The sequence below is a fragment of the Macrobrachium nipponense genome, chromosome 13 (assembly GCF_015104395.2).
Source record: "Macrobrachium nipponense isolate FS-2020 chromosome 13, ASM1510439v2, whole genome shotgun sequence".
NCBI classification, from domain to species: Eukaryota; Metazoa; Arthropoda; class Malacostraca; order Decapoda; family Palaemonidae; genus Macrobrachium; species Macrobrachium nipponense.
The window spans coordinates 78,241,908-78,261,823 of record NC_087206.1 but is presented as its reverse complement, the minus strand read 5'-3'; the positions used below and the strand labels follow the sequence as shown (position 1 = coordinate 78,261,823).

Below are 19,916 nucleotides of genomic sequence, written 5' to 3'. Positions count from 1 at the left end.
CTTGTAGGTTGACTCCTAAGGAGGTGAGTACTGAAGTTCCTATTGTTAGTTCTATTTCAAATATGTCATGTATCCAGAGTCCTCCTGCTCCTCCTCCACCTGAATCATGATCATCGGAGTCTGACCGCTTTGTTAGCCTGGGGCTGATGGGAAGTACTTTGACCCAGTTAGATGAATCAGTAAAATTTTTAATGGATAAATTTACTGAAAATGAAAGTGAAGTGTTTGTGGAGGAGGTAGCTACCTAGCCTGCTGACTATCCTAGACAAAGGTCACTGTCAGACCCCTAAACCAGTGAGAGGAGGTATACTGGAGACTCAAGGGAGGTTGGTGGGGGTATGCCCATAGGTAGTTGCCCCCTCAGTAGAACCTGTGCATTCCCAGGTTGCGACAAAGGGTAATTGGAGAAGCGTCTCAGATGTCCACTGTCTCTCTGCAGTCAAGCCCAGATTTGGGTTGCCAGTGGTGTTATTCTAGGAAGTCTTGCCCATTGAAGAGTCACCACTCTTCCTTGGAGCATTCTCCTAGGCCCTGCAAAAGACCAAAAGAGCCTTTAAGAGGCCCACAAGCTTCTTGCAGTTTTTTGGACACTCCCGAGTGACTTGTCATCACATCAGGAAGCTCCGGGCAGTCACTATTTATTTTGAATATTTTCCTAGCCTAATCATTCCTTTGTGCCACAAATGTGCATTGTTCTTATGCAGAACAAACCCTCAGTCTAAATAGGACAATCTTGCACCAGCTGGAAACTGGTTAAGGGGGCCGGCCGGTACCCCTATATATGGGGGTATAGGGCAAAAATCGCAGTCATGAAAAAATTCATGGAGTTTCGTATGATCCGTACAAGAAAATGCAATATTTCTTCTGTCATCGTAAATTTTGATAATTATTGTCAAAGAAATTGTGAACAATGGCATCTGTAGAGATTCCATGAGTCACAGGAGTGAAGGTTGTCAGCTTACCACCGTTCAGTGCGAGAGGAAACATGAAAGATTGTACACGTTCGAGTTTCACCTCTGACATTCGCTTGCTTTTGCATCAGTTTATCTTTGTTTTGGCAAGAATTTCATCATGCCAAAGAGGAAAAGACAAGCAAAACATCTTGCTAACATACAGAAGAAGAAAAATCGCTTGAAGATAAGTTCAGAATATCATAATATCCGTGATATTAACGTAGTTAGTGAAGAGAGAGAGAGGGCGTGGCTTGGGGAGGGGTGCGTAGTAAGTAATGCTCCGTCTTGCCTGACGCATATGTCGCGTTGTGCCTCAGCCTACGGTCTTTGAGCAAAGGGATCTTTTCATTTGATAAATAACAGTTTTGGTTTATTAATACCCAGAAAGGAATATGAAATTCATAATATTCTTGATTTATTATCAATGTCTTTGTTAAAAGAGAGTATAGGTTTGAATTATGTCTTGTTTATCTTTATTTCGGCAAGAATTTCATCATGCCAAAGAGGAAAAGACAAGGAAAACATATTGCTAACATACAGCAGAAGAAAATTCACTGTAATAAGCCGAGTTAGTGAAGGAGAGAAAGGGAGTTGCATAGGAAGAAGTACCCCGTCTTGCCTGACGCAGTGCCCCAGGCTACGATATATGAGCAAAGGGATCTTCATTTATGATTAAATTATGATAAATAACATAGTTTTGGTTTTTTAATACCAAAAACAGAAATATAAATTCATAATAATCATTATTTATTAAAATTGTCTTCATAAAAATACAAAGGAAAACTTTGAACACCCGTATCTCAAAACTATACATATTGACCTTCAAATTCTATCTTCTCACCAAGTTTTAAAGCTATAGCATTGAAATTTGGTATATAACTTAGAAAGACATTATAGAACAATCAAATGAAGCCCTTTTTTCCAATTTTTTTTTTTTATAATTTTGTTTTCCTGATTTATAGGTTTATTTTTTTACCATAATGAAAAAATTTATATCTAGCAAAATAGTGACTTTTAGAAAAAAAAACTCTTCATTTGATTGGAGGTCTACATCAGGTCTATATATGGTAGTAATCCCAGGTCTTAATATTAAATATCAAGGGAGGAGATAGAATTCAAAAAATGTTTATTTTCAGGATAAATTGCCCTGAAGGTCAGAGGCAAAAATCATATGCAGTTTGGAATGTCACAAGTCACCTTATTAAGTGGTATGAATGTTAACACTTTCCTATCTGTATAGTTTGAGCACTGAGCCTACCTGAGACCCAAGGTGTCTGGGAGCGCTCGACAGTGCGAAAAAAAAATTATTTTGAAAATTCAACAAAGATAGAAATTTTATGCCAACAACGTTCATTTTGGTGTTCTTTTTTTCTAAAGGTTTATATTTTATGGTGGAATAGTCCGAATAAGAGTCCCAGCCCTCTAAATACGAAAAAGTGTGAGTTATTTAACGGAAAAAAAAATCTTATTTTCATATTTTCGTTCGTAACCCAAAAACTATGAAAGTCAGGCAAATTGATTATTTTTTTATGAGAAAGCCAACAAAATTCTCTAAATATCGACATATAAAACAATGGAAAACAAAAAAGTCCAGCTGGTGAAAAAATTGATAGAAAAGAGGGTAAGAAACAGAGCACTCTTCCCGGCATTTGGTGAGAATTATCGCTAGAAATTTTTTTTTTAACCCTTAAACGCCGAAGCTGTTAAATTTGTTCCCGTGTGCCGGAGGTGTTTCGGAGTGAGTGTGGAAGCGGAAAAAATATTTTTTTCAAAAAATCACAGCGTGCTTAGTTTTCAAGATTGAGTTCATTTTTGGCTCCTTTTTTTGTCATTGGCTGAAGTTTAGTATGCAACCATCACAAATTAAAAAAATTATCATTATCATATATAAATAATGCAATATATGATAGTGCAAAAACGAAATTTCATATATAATTGTATTCAAATCGCGCTGTGCGCTAAACGGTTAAAGGTAACAAGTTACTTTCTTTTCGTTGTAATGTACACTAAATTGCGATCATTTTGGTATATAAAAAATTGTAAAACGATAAAAGCAACACAGAGAAAATATTATCACAAAATAATGCATGAATTCGTAACGCGAGGACGTAAACAAATATTTTTTTCAAAAATTCACCATAAATCTAAATATTGTCCTAGAGACTTCCAATTTCTTTCAAAATGAAGACAAATGATTGAATATTACTATACTGTAAGAGTATTAGCTTACAATTGCAGTTTTCGACCATATCTGACGAGTTAAAGTTGACTGAATGTCAAATTTTTTAATATATATTTTTATATGCAATTATTTCGGAAATAAGAAAAGCTACAACCTTCAAATATTTTTCGTTTTATTCTACATGAAATTGCGCACATTTTTATATATAAAACTCTATGAAATGCCTAATATGAAACGGAGCAAATATTCCGAGAATGGGACGTACGCATTTCGGAGATTTGTGGCGGAGAATCCGCGCACGGAGGGAGGGAAAGATTTTTTTTTAAATTCACCATAAATCTAAATATTTTGCTAGAGACTTCGAATTTGTTTCAAGATGAAGATAAATGACTGAATATTACTAGACTGTAAGAGTTTTAGCTTACAATTGCGTTTTTCGACCATTTCGGTAGAGTCAAAGTTGACCGAACGTGGTTTTTTTTTCTATTTACCGTGATTTATATGCAAATATTTCAAAAATGAGAAAAGCTACAACCTTCAATTATTTTTTGTTGTATTCTACATGAAATTGCGCACATTTTCATATATAAAACTTTATGTAACGGCTAATTTAAAATGGTGCAAACATTACCAGAATCGCACGTATGATTTTTTCGGAAGTTACCGCGCGGACGTAAAGAAAATGTTATTTTTTTCATAAATTCATCATAAATCGAAATATTGTGCTAGAGACTTCCAATTTGTTGCAAAATGAAGGTAAATGCTTTAATATTACTAGAATATAAGCGTTTTTGCTTACAAGTTGACCGAAGGTTGAAATTTTGGCAATTATCGTTATTTATATGAAAATATCTCAAAACTGATAAAAGCTACAACCATGGGTTGTTTTTAGTTGTATTGTGCATGAAATTGCGCACATTTCCATATATAAACTTTATATAACGGCTAATTTTAAAATGGTGCAAACATTACCACAATCGCATGTATGATTTTTTTCGGAAGAGTTACCGCGCGGACGTAAGGAAAAAGTTTTTTCATAAATCGAAATATTGTGCTAGAGACTTCCAGTTAGTTGCAAAATTAAGGTAAATGATTGAATATTACTAAAATATAAGAGTTTTAGCTTACAATTGCGTTTTTCGACCATTTCGGTAGAGTCAAAGTTGACCGAAGGTTGAAATTTTGGCAATTATCGTTATTTATATGAAAATATCTCAAAACTGTTAAAAGCTACAATCATGAGTATTTTATTGTTGTATTCTACATAAAAATGCGCACATTTTCATATATAATACTTCATGTAACGGCTAATTTACAATGGTACAAAAATTATGTCAAAGTGACGAAATAATTTCCAAGATGTGTCACAGATACTTTTTAGTGCGGCAAGAAAGAAATTCGCGCTTGCGCGCCTGCGTAACGATTGTAAACAAAACAACACCTTGATCCGTGAACTCCCAGCATCCCCCAAGGCGCGTGATTTAAAGGTTTTAGGCTGGTAGGCCTATAAGTATTTTTCCGCGAATTAAAAAAAAAAACTTTTGTAAGTCGACGTAAAATACGTCCAGTCGGCAGTAAAGGGTTAAGAGCCCTATCTCGGTTATGTTTCATAGAAATTACTTTGTAAATATACGAAAATGTAGAGGAAAGGTTGAGGAATAAAGTGAGAGTCAAGAAAAATGGCTTTGGTAATGGCAACAGTTTCATTTTGACGTTATAAGTTGATCAAAACGAAAAAAGATTTTACCGTTGTCAACATTATCGTTCATAGCTCAAAAGCTATAACAGTTAGGCAAATGAATTATTTTTTATGAGAAAGCCAACACAAATCTCTAAATATTGACATAAACAATGAAAAATGAATAAGCCCAGTTGGTGAAAAAATTGATAGAAAAGGGTAAGAAATAGAGAGCTCTGCCCGGCGTATGATGAGAATTATCGCTAAAAAAACATTTTTTTTTTAAGAGCCCTATCGGTTATAAGTTGATCGAAACAAAGAAAAGTTACCGTTGTCAATATTATCGTTCGTCCTCCCACTCCAGACGAAGCAGTTCCATGACTTGCTTGGTTGGGGTAAGGTCCTTCCAAGAAAAGTGATAATCCATTATCAGCCTCCTTATCTTAGCATCTTCTGGGATGCAATAACGTGTTCGTGAATGCATATAGGAAAAGTGTTCTCCCGTGACGTCACTATGTAAACAAACACACGTGTCTACAGGAACTACTTGGCTGGCGTATTGATACCCGAGTTACACGGTCCAAGGTATGATCTAGCCTATGGAAATTGCTACTTGTCCGAAAATTAAAAAAATTTACCCCTACCACATGTATGAAAATTTTCTATAAATTTTACGTAGAGCTACGTCAGTCAGGTAGGAAGGGGATTAGGGCAATTTTGCGTACTATTATGTCAATTGGATACGAAAGTGTTAAAGTCCTGTCCTTGAAAAATGGCATTAGCCGGCCGGCCCCCTTAAAAACAATCAAAGATTGTAAAGCAAGGAATCTGTGACATCTGGCAACTCGCGTATATGAGGTAGAAGCTGGTCGTTGACCAAGCTCAGTAACTTGTGACGCGTTAGTCTTTCTTTTATTGCCTTGAAGAGTAGTCGCTTTTGCTCTCCTTCCAAGCCGGTTGCTTTGTTTGCCCGTGTTTCTTTGTGTTTAATGTGTGTAAGATTGTGTTTATCATGAAGTCCTCCGAGTCTTCACAGCATTGTCAACGCATGTGGCCGGGCATTCAGGGTTTTCCTTGCTCCAGGTTTTTGGCTGCTACCATTACAGATCCCCATACAGCATGCACTAGGTGCCAGTCTAATTTTTGTTCTATTACTAATCCCTTCCTGGAATGTCATGCCTGGTGTAAGTTGCAGTGGAGGGCGTTTTACAAGAAGAGGGAGCATCGCAGAGCTTCTACTTGTCCTTCTTGGGAGAGTTTTTCTTCTGCTCGTTTGGACGATTCAGCTTCCCCCTCTTCCTGAAGCGCTCTCCCTGCTGCAATTGTACCGCTGTCTCCTTCCTTTTCTTCCATTGATTTGTCAATGGAAGTATCTTGAGTAGCAAAGGATGACATTATGTTAGAATACACCCCCCCCCCTCCCTGCCCCGGTGAATAGTTTAGAATACACCCCCCGCCCCGGTGAATAGTTAGAGTATCCCCCCCCCCCTCGGTGAATAGTTAGAATAACCCCTGCCCCGTGAATAGTTAGAACCCTCGAATAGTTGGATCCCTATAAAAATGCTTAAAATTTCCTATTTTGTTAGTTAAAACTCGAGAAAAACCCGCTAAAAATTTTTATACCTGGTTTTTTAAATAGTTTTATCACAATAAGGGTATTTTATGATGAAATTGATTAAAAAAAACCAGGAATTTGTGGATATTTCTCAGAAAAATACTGCGAATATGTGAATTTACACAATTATTTTAAACTTACCGGTTTCCAGCTGGCACTAAGTATTTATCCAATTTGGTAAAAAATTTGTAATTTTTCCGCAAATAATGTGGGGAACGTTCCCGAGAGAAATTAGCGAATGTGTAAGTCTGCAAATCTGGAGGACGTGAATACGGGGGGCCCACTGTAACAAGTTTGGGGTGGTGGACGGATTGTTTCTGTATTTAAACAATATTACGCTCCATGGATTTGGAATAAATCAGGTGGGAAAGAGGTGCCAATACTTTTATACCCCATAAATTCACTTATGGCAACTCTTATACTGACTCTTATACTGAGTAAGGCCACGTGTGTTGGCATCTCAGGACTTCAGTAGTGCTTGTGACTTGAAGGGGGAATGTTCTGCATCTCTCTCTCACATGATGTCTTTTTATAAATTTGCTTGTAAATATACCAAGGGGTTGCTGTTGTTTTTTGTTCTTGTCCTTTACAGTAGTATGTCGGTTGTGAGTGTAATTTTACAATGAAAATTGCAAAGAAATATTAGAAAAAACATAAAGTAAAAGAAGTTACTGGATCTTCGTTCCCTGGTTATTTACGTAAATATTTTTCATTAAATATGCTAAGGATTTGTTACTGCTTTTATTTCTTATATGTTTTGATATTGTGTGAGCATTAATTATAATTTTACAAAATAAAATAGATTTATTTATTAGAAAAAACACATAAGTTGATAAAATTTACGATTGTCTTGTAAAAGAGGTCCCACAAGGGGTTGTAAATAGTAATTTTCATCTATCAAGCAAGATGGCGGCTGTTTGGACGACGCTAGGCCTATGGGATCCCTCCTCCTTGGATGACCTGCTTTTGCATTTCTAGGAGGCTCATAATCATCCCCCCCCCCCCCCCATCCTGTTGGCAGTCCCTCCTCCTCCAGGCCTACACAACCCATCTGTTCATGTTTCTTGGTCCCAGTATACTTCAGCTTAAGACTTGGAAGAACACTACAACATGACTTCAACCCACAAACTCCTATTAGAGAAAGAGTTGTTTCCTACCCTACCAAACACCAGTTTTCCGTTCGGTAGTCCCAAGTTTGATTCCCCGCTCTGCCAACGTGGTATCAGTGGAATTTGTTTCTGGTGATGAAAAATTAATTTCTCAACATAATGTTTGAACCCTACAATAAGCTGTATGTCGTGTTGCTAGGTAACCAATTAACAGATTCCTGGCCACGTAAAAATATCTAATCCTTCGGGGCAGCCCTAGGAGAGCTGTTAATTAGCTCAGTGGTCTGGTTAAACTAAGATATGCCTAACCAATAATGCTTGTCCTCTACTTAACGCTCTGTTATTGTTTTAACTTGCCACCCCCATCTTGTCTTCTATGACGTCACATTCTATGACGTCACAACACAACTTAAATACATCAAATCATTTTCTAAACTCAAACACATCTTTCCCCATTCATTGAACATCACCCACATTTCACCAATACAGAACATAAAAATAACTGACTAAACTGATATATAATCACACTTACCTCTTACCCCTCCCCTCCAACCTCTTCCTAACCCCAAACCAAATTCTCTCTAATTTCCTTTATTCTCCAACTCTTAACCCAACATAATTTCTAATATTTTCCCCTGAAACTCCTGCTTTAGTAATGCATCCGCTACTATTTGATCCTTTTCTTTTTAAACGTCTTGCCTCCTTTACTACCCCAGATTCTATTGTTTCTCTTATTGCTGCAATATCTATTTTTATTTCGGTCAACCAATGCTTCTAATTTTTTCCCTCCTCCTTCCAACAAATGTTTGAAATATAGCAATCCTTCTATAGCCTCCTTTGTACTCAGAGCTTCTGCTTCGGTGGTAGATTTTGCTACTCTGGGATTTTCTGGATTTCCACCATATGGGACTTCTCTTACCATCTGTCAAGGATATAACATAACCCAGTTGAGTATGGCCATCTTCTATATTCCCAAATGAAGCATTTACATAGGCTTCCCAATAAATCTTTTTTTCTTCCAGCTCACTTATTGCAACTTCTCCCATTATGTTCTTAGTTTTTATCACAATTTTAATAAGCTTCTTCATAACTTAGAGTTGTTTCTTCTTTAAAGACTCTACTTGCTCTCATGAAAATGCCTATTTGATATACTACTTATTCAGTCAAGTCCATGACTCTTCACCACCTATCCATGTGGGATTCAGCTATATAATTACTAGGTAAGTTACACTAATAAAAATGGTATTTTTATAATAAAATGAAGGGTCATTAGAGCCACCCTCCTCCCTTCACATGGACAGTTTTCTATCCTGAAAGGGAAACAAATTGAGGTATTTTTATGTAGTACCTCTTCTCTCCAGAAATTGGGTGGAGCCTATTCACCTACTGAACACTGGAGGAAGCATTACAGTGAATTTCGAAATTCAAGCTGTCGTCAAAATAGCAACTGCAGCTATGTAATTAATGGGCAAGTATCAATAGAACTTCATTTTATTATAAGAAATACCATTTTTGGTAGGTACATCATTGAAAGTCAAAGGTGTAATCTAGTGAATCTTTCCTTCAGCACCATTGAGTCATTTCATCTTCATAGATCAGTATTTAGCTTATTAAGTGGTTCTACAGGTGGGTGTTCAGATCTCTTTTGTAGTCTGAGTCTACATAATTAATTTTCAAGGGGAAGGTTTTACTTTTGTAAAATACATTATGAACAGTACCCGACATCAAGATCCCTCCTTGATTTCCCCTCCTTCTCCACTGGTTGAATGCAGGCCTGTGTTTGTTTGAGAATAAAATTAACTGAACCCAATGTGTATGCTCCTCCTTGAGGGTAATTCCATACCTGCTGGAAATCATTTGAGGGTAATTCCATAACTGCTGGAAATCATGAGTTACATTTTTTTTCCTAAATATTGTTCCTTTATGACGTACACAAGGAAAACGCATGGTTTTCTTCTTTGGACATAAATTAAGAAAAAACATGCAGAAATTTCTGAAGCTCATAGACACTGTGTACATATTCATTTTAAAACTTGATGCCTTTGGTTTGTTTGCAGGGAAGAAGAAGAAGAAGAAAAGAAGTTCAATCCCTGATGAAATTGGTCTTTCACAGGAATCTTTAGTTAACATGGCAGGTGAGATTAATGTGCTGTTTAAGAAATTTACTTGACTTTAAATGTCATGAACTGTGGCATATGCCTTGAATAATCCATGTTATTGTCAGATCAGTGAGGGTAATAATACACCTCAATTTTTATCACAACCTACTTTGATATTTGCCTGTGTTATTGCCCAGTTTGTTCAGAGCTCTATTTCACATTGATGTTCAGGGTTTTGTCTTTTTCTTAAGTCCTCTTAAATAAGGAACTTGGTACTCACATAAATTATGTTTGGCATTAAAATGAGGCACTTGGAACTCGCATAAATTCTATTTGCCTTATAAAATTTGGCACTAAATGCATAAATTCTGTTTGTTGTTTAGCAAATGTTGATTTGTGAGCATGGGAATGTTATTTTCATTCATATTTTTATTATAATGTTTGAAGGAAACTCCATACATGTCAATATTTTAATACATCTGTTGTTAATGAAGGAAAATACCTCTGGAATTATCATCTGCTGAAATAGAGAATTTAGAAGATACTTTGGTTATATGAATTTTAATGATGATAACCTGTTGGCGAGACAGAGGAGGAAATATTTATGTTTGTTCATATATGAAATAAACCTTCGGTCCGCCTTTAAGAGAGGACGTGCTTTGCCTCCGTCCTTTTAAAGCTGATTTAGTTTGCCCCCTATTGTTTTGAATTTGTTGTTTGGAATTCCTGGGCATGTGAACATGAAGCCTTCTCATGTTTCGAGACTTCTGGGATATCGCAGATAAACGCCCAGATATTTTCTTCGATGATTTCGACGTTGAGGTACTCATCGTGTAGTAAGTCGTAGGTGCAGAAACTCTTAAGGTACAATTAATTCGTTGCCTGTTCTTTAGAATATCACATATTCATATGGATTGCCTGTAAATCCAAAGATTAGATGTATCAGGATGTGCTTTGGGAAGTAATTATGACTAATTGTGCTCCTTTCCCTGCAGGGAGAGGTGTGCATCGCCATCTTGTTTTCGTTCCAGATACGTGGGCAGAGATGATGCTGGTGTGCGGTCGGCTTTAGGCTTATCAGGAGAACCAACCCAAGAAGGACAGTTGGTTTGCTATATAATGTCGAGCTGCCATCCAGGGTCCCATGTGATGGATGTCCCTTTTATCCTGATATGCACTGAATGGCGGTCGGATGCGTTGCCATCTGTAAAGAAGCAGATAGTGCAACACGGCAGCCTTTAATGTCAGGTTGCTATGCCTACGAGAATAACAACAGCCTTGCACTTCTTGTAGGGTGCTGGCTTTGCATTCGAGATGCTCAGTGACGTCATAAACATGGCGCCCGCCATGACGTCACTTCACAGCTGCGGCCTACACAAAGACATGCTTTTATTTTCATTTCGAGGTACAAGAGTACTTTACAGTGGTCCCCCCGTATTCGCGGGGGATGTGTACCAGACCCCCCGCGAATAGTTAGAATCCGCGAATGTTTGGAACCCCCCTCTAAAAATGCTCATAAACTCCTATCCCGAACATGCAAACACCAAAGTATCCCTAAAAAGACCATCCTTCATCCAATATACATAAAATATCCTATTATGGTTCATATTAATCTTTGAAATATTATTAATACTGTTTAAAAGTAAATCTTACATTTTATGGTTATACATAAATACATACTATGTACGTACTGTATGACTTAGTTACGTATGTGAAAATAATTCAGTCCCCCCATAAGTATTCAGTCATGCACGTTTTCTTTCATACTGTTACTATTTTAGACATCCATTTTCTTTTTACAAAGGAAGCAATTGTATGTGAAATCACAAATACCAAATGTCTACTTAAAGTATTATCCTACATCAAATATACCATTGAATTGGTATTATTAATATCATTTTAAAGTCATCTTAAACATTTTACCATTAGAAATATATAAACAGCCAGTAGCAGAGAGAAAGAGAATAACTCCTTACGGTTTCAATAGATTGAAATGAACGTCTGTAGACAACTTTTTTCCCCTCCCATAAATACATATATTTCTCCAGAGAGGAGAGAAAGAGAGGACTGTGCAATTATGTTTGTCTGTCTATCAATTCTTTTGCTGAGAGCGAGAGAGATAAAAGGAAGAAATAGAAACACCAGATGTATGACAAGTATCTTGTGGAGAGAGAGAGAGAGAGAGTTGTCCTTACAGTATTTAAGAGAGAGAAATGGAATGATTATTGTATTTAAAATACTCAGATATGAATTTTGTACTTACAGTTATATTAATGATAAACTTATTACATAAATGTCCATGAAAATGATCTCATCTCAGTAAGAGAGAGAGAGAGAGAGAGAGAGAGAGAGAGAGAGAGAGAGAGAGAGAGAGAGAGAGAGAGAATTACATAAAACCATTAAATTCTTTGACCATTGTATGGCATTGTTACTTTCCCAGCTCCGAGCGTCACTGGAGTTATGAGGTAGGGAAATTGATACAGAAAAAGACGAAGGGAAGAATTTTCATTTGAAATTAGTTATTGTATTATTACTGCTTCTATTATTATTATTATTATTATTATTATTATTATTTGAAAATAAAATAAATACGTGCATTTACCATAAAAATTCTCTCATCTCAGTAAGAAAGAGGAGTTATCCTTACAAGTGAAATGGAAAGGTAATTTTCATCTCTTTAAAATACTGCCATTATGAATTTTGTAATTACAGTTTTATTATTATTATCATTATTATTATTATTATTCTTATTATTATTATTATTATTATTATTATTAATTATTATTATTATTATTAAATAACTGAAATTATCAATAAACATTTTACATACTAGTACCATAAAAATTCTTTCATCTCGGTAAAAGAGAGAGAGAGAGAGAGAGAGAGTGTTTATCTCTGTTCTCTCAAAAAATACTTATAACACTTCCAGCAAAAGAGAGGGAGGGAGTTACCACTATGACACATCATTATTTTGTGTGGCAAAAGAGAGAGAGAGAGAGAGAGAGAGAGAGGGGGGGGGGATTTCATGAGCACTTGATGGCAACAGCACAACAGCTCCTTCCCCCTCCTGTCACTTAACTTTATACGTATGACAGTTTTAGTACCTGGGGTTAGAGAAAGAATACTGGGACTTCCTTCATTCTTCCATAGTTTTTTAAATTTATAAGCTAAAATCTTACTAATTCACTATGGTATTTTCTTTAATGAATTGATATTATTGCTGTATAAATTAATATTAATATTTGAAAAATTTATCATACAAAAAACCGCACATCTTGAGAGAGAGAGAGAGAGAGAGAGAGAGAGAGAGAGAGAGAGAGAGAGAGAATATTTGAAAATTAGTAGATCATTTTTGTATCATAAAAATGTATTTAGTCATGAAAATAAACATCAAAATACACTAATTAGTGATTATTTTTGTCGGAAAATTCCGCGAATGGGCGAGTCCGTCCGCGAATAATTTCTAGATAGGTTCCAAAGAAAAATCCGCAAATGTGTGAGTCCGCGAATCCGGAGAACGCGAATACGGGGGGACCACTGTACAACTATACTTTCGGATTTGGAGATTTATAATTCACTTTGTTTTTGAGAGAAATTACAAGCATTAGGAGATATAACAGTCACATAATGGAAAAGACGCAAGTCTTTCCTCTGTATCCTTCTACTTGGGCGTCAACAAGCTTAGGTGACTGGCTTTGACGCCAGTGTGTTCTCCTGCCAATCCTGGAAGCATAGGGACTTCGTAGCTGATCCTCGAGCCAAGACTGTTACATCCCTATTATATGAAAGCACAAGAAGTAGTTGTAATTGTCAAGCAAGTGAATGATGGAAGCTTAGTCTAGTGTGGCTGTGAAGAGTTGGAAAAGGCTAGAATCAGGGACTTCATGACTGATCCTTGTGCCAAGAGGAGAAGAATAATTTCTTCTTCATCTTCGAGCCAGGACTGTCACATCCTTGTAAAGTAATGCCACAGAAGGTTGGGTCTCTTGATCTTGGCTGCAAGAGTACCATCAACAGCCTCACGCTTCCATCAAGCGTGATGACGTCATAGCCAAAACCGCTTTCAAAATGGCAGTAGTCATGACGTCACAGCCTACTGCTGCCGACCTCTCGTCGTCTTCGGTGGCATCATTATATTACGATTTCATTTTGGGAGCACACTCTTATGGAGAAATATGAATTTTCTTGTAGGATAAGCAGCTGTGCCGTTGTGTGCTCCAGTCAAGGTTTGGAATAAGAAAACTTAAGCAGTACTTCAGCCCAGTCAACTTTAGACAGTTGCCGTTGAGGTTGTTTACAGTCCAGTGGTAGCCTAGGTTGTGATAACCATGTCGGCTGTAGAGCTATAACGGCCGTAGAGCTGTAGTGGCCGTAGATCCATGACGCCCATGAGAGCTATGAAGGGCTTTGGAAGTATGACGACCATCAGGGCTATTATAATAGACATGAGTACTATGAAGCCTATGAGGAAATGAAGGTCATATGAATATGACGATCGTAAATAATGTGATGGTCGTAAGGAATACGAGGCCAGAAGGATCAGGACGGTTGTAGGAGGCAACTGTGTAAACAGTGCCGGGTGTACGAATAGTTCGTAAGGGCGCAGTTTTGCCAACTTAGATGGTCGTAGGTGGCAACTGTGTAAACAGTGATGGGTGTAGGAATCGTTCGTAAGGGCGCAGTGTTGCCAATTTAGATGAACTTCATACATACGACGATGCTTTTACAAACTTTTTCCATTTACTCTAGATGTCAGAGTAATGCAATATGATAAAGTGGTTCTCATATTTGTATATAGAATTGCAAATAGATACGTTCTCAAATCCTACTGACTATTCGAGATTGAGCCATCGGTGGCCATCAGAGATTAAAGATGCCGCAGCCGTAGGGTCGGACGGCCATGACGCACCCGGACGTTTGTCAGAGGATAGGAGCGAGCTAACGTCTCCTGTGGCTGAACACAGTACCTTAGAACTGGAGGAAGGAGAAAACCAAGAGTTTCTGGATTCATATGCGGAGGTGATTGATTTGATTCGTCAATTCAATAACCTTTCGGGGGGCACGGAGACACTTGCCAGCATGCTTCCCCCGGGGATTGACATGGTGTTTGGATTGAAAAAGGATACGAAGGTGTATGAATTACCTTGTTCAAGTCATGTGGAGTCCGATTTACATCACGTAAATGCACGGATTGTTGGGAGGCTATGGATTCCTCTTGGTAATCGTATACAGCCTGAATGATGATATTAACATAGGTTAGATGGTTCCGACGTACATGTTGTATATGGCAACTTAGCCTAAAAGTGGGTTGATGACATAGCATGGTCTGGCTACTTGAACATGCCTTCACTATCTTAGCTTGGGCGAATTAGTAAGGTTATAAGTATAGCCGAGCATAGACTAGTGCCTAGGCTACCCATTCGAAACACTTTTTAACACCTCGGCCTAGAAGGTTGTGGCTGTAGCCTAGCATGTATAGCCCAAACTTTCTTGAACGACTTTACCCTAACCTAAGTCATTTAGTTTCTAGATTAAGCTAATCTATACTAGCCTAGCGTAGATGGGAGTTAGCCTAGCCTAATTGGTGGAAGAGTTAACCTAACCTAATTGGTGGAAGAGTTAATCTAGCCTAACCTAACCAAGCTATGGTCAACCTGGTCTTGCCAACTTAAAATAAGTTAGTCAGTTCATAATTGACTATACCCATTTAGACTAGTCAAAGTGGTTGTTGGCTAGATTAACCTAGAATCTGCAGATGGGTCTTTTCCATTCTGGTCTAGTTTCTATATTGAAGTCATGAACCTAACATAGAGGGTTTGAGCTTCAGTTGGCTAGAGCAAGGCATTAGAACCTCATCATATCTGGAAGGGGAAACTGGGGAGTTTCCCATTCTTCAAGAGTGAGGTAGGGTGAAGTGATGGGTACAATTCTGGGCTAAGGTTACTTGAGAATAACACCATGGTGGTTTCTGGCAATATAGGATTTCCCTTTGGAAGGTAGCATATTGAACACATGCCTGTATACTGTAACAGATCACCGCATAGGGTGTTTACCTGTGGGAAAATGAGCCATGTCCTGTTAACAGATTAATTCCTTGGACAGGAGGATAATTAGGACGTGTCTGAATAGAATATATTATCATAGGACATTCCCCTGGGGTTTTCCTATGATATTGTCTGTATAATTGGAAAAGTTAGGTATATCTTAGTTTTTGCAGGAATACTGAGCTGATTAATAGCTCTCCTAGGGCTGGCCTGAAGGATTGGATATTTTATACGTGGCTAGGAACCAATTGGTCGCCTAGCAACGGGACCTGCAGCTTATTGTGGGATCCGAACCGCACTATAACGATAAATTAATTTTATCACCAGAAATAAGCTTCTCTGATTCCCCGTTGGCCGAGATGGGAGTCGGACCTTGGACCACCGTTTTGGCAGATGAGTGGTCAAACCACTCGTCGAGACAGGAGCTCATATAATGGAAAAACCATGTAAGAGCTGTCTCAGGGGTTTCACCCTTCAAGGAGCCTGAGAATTCCATTTGGGATACTGGGAACAACCTGGAGGTTACACGAACTCTGTTCTACCTGTTCCTCCATGTCCTGGTTCCAGTAATTAACCCTTAACGCCAATTGTACGTATTAAATGTCGACGAAAATTGTCTTGTCATGTGCCGATTGGACGTATGGTACGTTGACGAAAAAAAAGTTTTTTTAAAAATTCGTGGATAAATAGTTATAGGCCTACTAGGCGAAAACTTTTGAATCACGCGCCTTGGGGGATGCTGGGAGCTCACGGATCAAGGCGTTGTTTTGTTTACAATCGTTACCCAGGCGCGCAAGCGCAAATTTCTTTCTTCTCACACTAAAATACATCAGCGACACATCTCAGAAATTATTTTGTCACTTTTGACATCATTTTTGCACCATTTTATATTAGCCGTTACATGGAGTATTATATATGAAAATGTGTGTAATTTTATGTAGAATACATCTAAAAACAATTCATGGTTGTAGCTTTTATCAGTTTTGAAATATTTTCATATAAATAACGATGTGCCAAAATTTCAACCTTCGGTCAACTTTGACACTACCGAAGTGGTCGAAAAATGCAATTGTAAGCTAAAAATCTTATATTCTAGCAATATTCAATCATTTACCTTCATTTTGCAACAAATTGGAAGTCTCTGGCACAATATTTTGATTTATGGTGAATTTATGAAAAAAACTTTCTCCTAATGTCTGCGCGGTAACACTTTCGAAAAGATCAGAAATTTTTTTGTCCGATTGTCGCAATGTTTGCACCATTTTAAATTAGCCGTTACATAAAGTTTTATATATGGAAATGTGCGCAATTTCATGTATAATACAACAAAAAATAACCCATGGTTGTAGTTTTTATCAGTTTTGAAATATTTTCATATAAATAACGATAAGTGCCAAAATATCAACCTTCGGTCAAATTTAACTTGACGGAAATGGTCGAAAAACAGAATTGTAAGCTAAAACTCTTACATTCTAGTAATATTCAATCATTTACCTTTATTTTGCAACAAATTGTAAGTCTCTAGCACAGTATTTTGATTTATGGTGAATTTATGAAAGAAAAAAAAATTTTTTTCCTTACATCCGCGCGGTAACTCCGAAAAAATCAAATTTTTTCACCCGATTGTCGTAATGTTTGCACCATTTTAAATTAGCCGTTACATAAAGTTTTATATATGAAAATGTGTGCAATTTCATGTAGAATATAACTAAAAACAACCCATGGGTGTAGCTTTTATCAGTTTTGAAATATTTTCATATAAATAACGATAAGTACCAAAATTTCAACCTTAGGTCAACTTTGACTCAACCGAAATGGTAAAAAAACGCAATTGTAAGCTAAAACTATTACATTCTAGTAATATTCAATAATTTACCTTTATTTTGCAATAAATTGGAAGTCTCTCGCACAATATTTCGATTTATGGTGAATTTATGAAATAAACTTTCTTTTCGTCTGTGTGGTAACTTCCGAAAAAATCATAAATTTTTTCATCCGATTGTCGTAATGTTTGCACCATTTTAAATTAGCTGTTACATAAAGTTTTATATATGAAAATGTGCACAATTTTGTGTAGAATACAACTAAAAACAAGCCATGGTTGTAGCTTTTATCAGTTTTGAAATATTTTCATATAAAAAACGATAAATAGAAAAAATTCGTCCTTCGGTCAATTTTAACTTGACCAAAATGGTCGAAAACTGCAATTGTAAGCTACAACTAGTAATATTCAGTCAATTACCTTCATTTTGCAACAAATTGGAAGTCTCTAGCCCAATATTTCGATTTATGGTGAATTTTTGAAAACTGCTTTTTGTACGTCCGCGCATTACGAATTCATGCATCATTTTGTGATAATATTTTCTCTGTGTTGCCTTGATCGTTTTACAATGTGTTATATACCAAAATGATCGCAATGTAGTGTACAATACAACAAAAAAAAAATTAACTCGTTAGCTTTAACCGTTTTGCTCACAGCGCTATTTTTTCGCGCTGTTATATATCCCAATATTTATATATGATAATGATATTTTTTTCATTTCTGATGATTGCATACGAAACTTCAGGCAATGACAAAAAAAGGAGCCAAAAATAACTCCTAATCTTGAAAACTAAGCGTGCTGTGATTTAAATAAAATTTCTGCTTTGGCACTCACTCGCGAACGCTGCCGGCATACGGGGGACGATTTTTAAAATACCGCTTTGGCGTTTAAGGGTTAAGGAGGACCCAAGATGAGTGACTGATAAAGTTTGTCTTAGCACAATCATCGCTACCAGGTTCGTGTGGGGAAAAGGCATCACCGAGAGGTAGAATTAATATCTCAAGGTCTGGGGTTTGTCCAGTATCCTTTTTCGAACTAATAGTTTTAAGAATTTGGGTGTAGAGTGCACCTCGGATGTAACACGATTCCAAAGGTCTTCGGCTCACATATACAGAATGACTCTTTGGCCGTGACTGCCTGTATAGAGGTTTCAGTCCATGAAAGACATTCAGTCAGTAGACAATGATCTGGTGGAAAGGTTGTCAGAACAGAGGGAAGAATCTCTGTAATTACATGTTTACATGCATGGTGATACACATTGGACTGGTGATTGGGCATATGAATATCACTTCACACTGAGTAATCGTCAGATGAATCAGGAGCAGTGAACTGGCTGGGGCACATAAGAACTCCGATCTGATAAGTGAAAACAAACTGTATCAGAGTAGACTTGATGGATTACCACCAGGCACATACTTCAGTCACGTTACAGGAAACTGACCGTGGATGGTGGTCTTCCTCTGACTTTGGTAGAGTGGGAGTACTCAATAACCAGGTTTTTTGACGTAGACTCAAAAGTAGGTAGGAACAACAGTTCCAGTTTGCCGCAGAATCCGGGATAATGAGTCAGTGCAGCACAGGTCATGACGACAGATACATTTCTTAGTCATGCTCAGTACGGTGTGGTTATAGAAAGAACTACGTCACCTAGAACGTAAAGGTGGTAGACGTAAAGGAACAGGCCAAACAGAGGCGATCAGTCAAGCCTACTCCTTGTCGTCAAGTTGTACCAATGGGGTCATACAGAAGAGAAGGTCTTCAGAGGAATATGTGCCTTCTGGCAATTAAGAACCTATCTGTTAAAATGATCGTGACGGTTGGTCTGACTGTAATGAAACTCAAATTGAGCAATGTTAAGAAGGTGTCTGTCTGTTCATTGAAATTTGGGAGTGGGTTCATTGTTATGAAAACCCACTTTCATTTTCCTGTATATAAATAAGGTTGCCCAGAGGTCCATGGACACAATTTCCTTGGGTCCTTTGGTGGCTGCTCAACAAATGATGTAACTCATCCAGCGCCCCTGGTGGGTTGTTGGTAGCTTGACTGTAACGAAACTCAAATTGAGCAATGTTAAGAAGGTGTCTTGTCTGTTCATTGAAATTTGGGAGTGGGTTCATTGTTATGAAAACCCACTTTCATTTTCCTGTTTATAAATAAGGTTGCCCAGAGGTCCATGGACACAATTTCCTTGGGTCCTTTGGTGGCTGCTCAACAAATGATGTAACTCATCCAGCGCCCCTGGTGGGTTGTTGGTAGCTTGTCCTAGATGATGGTATGAATATGAAATGGAGGAGATACTAGCCTCTTTCCTTTTCAAATTTCTGTCTCCTTTACTTCGGGCAGTAATAAGAGTACCATCATAAGCTGGAACAGACAAGATACAGGTGAGTGATGTAGCCATACTGTTAGGGTT

At 37.4% G+C, this 19,916-nt stretch overlaps 1 protein-coding gene across 10 annotated transcripts in view; it reads left to right on the top strand.

Moving 5' to 3' along the window:
* Positions 1 to 19,916, top strand: part of LOC135225875 (nucleolar transcription factor 1-A-like) — a 176,453-nt gene that overhangs the window by 129,287 nt on the left and 27,250 nt on the right. For all 10 annotated transcript variants that reach the window (XR_010317108.1, XR_010317107.1, XR_010317106.1 and 7 more), the window contains one exon: positions 9,595 to 9,672. Coding sequence is in view for 7 of the 10 variants with exons in the window: in XM_064265435.1 (XP_064121505.1) it covers positions 9,595 to 9,672 (78 nt within the window). In the remaining 3 variants the exon portion in view is untranslated. The remainder of the gene's footprint in view (positions 1 to 9,594; positions 9,673 to 19,916) is intronic.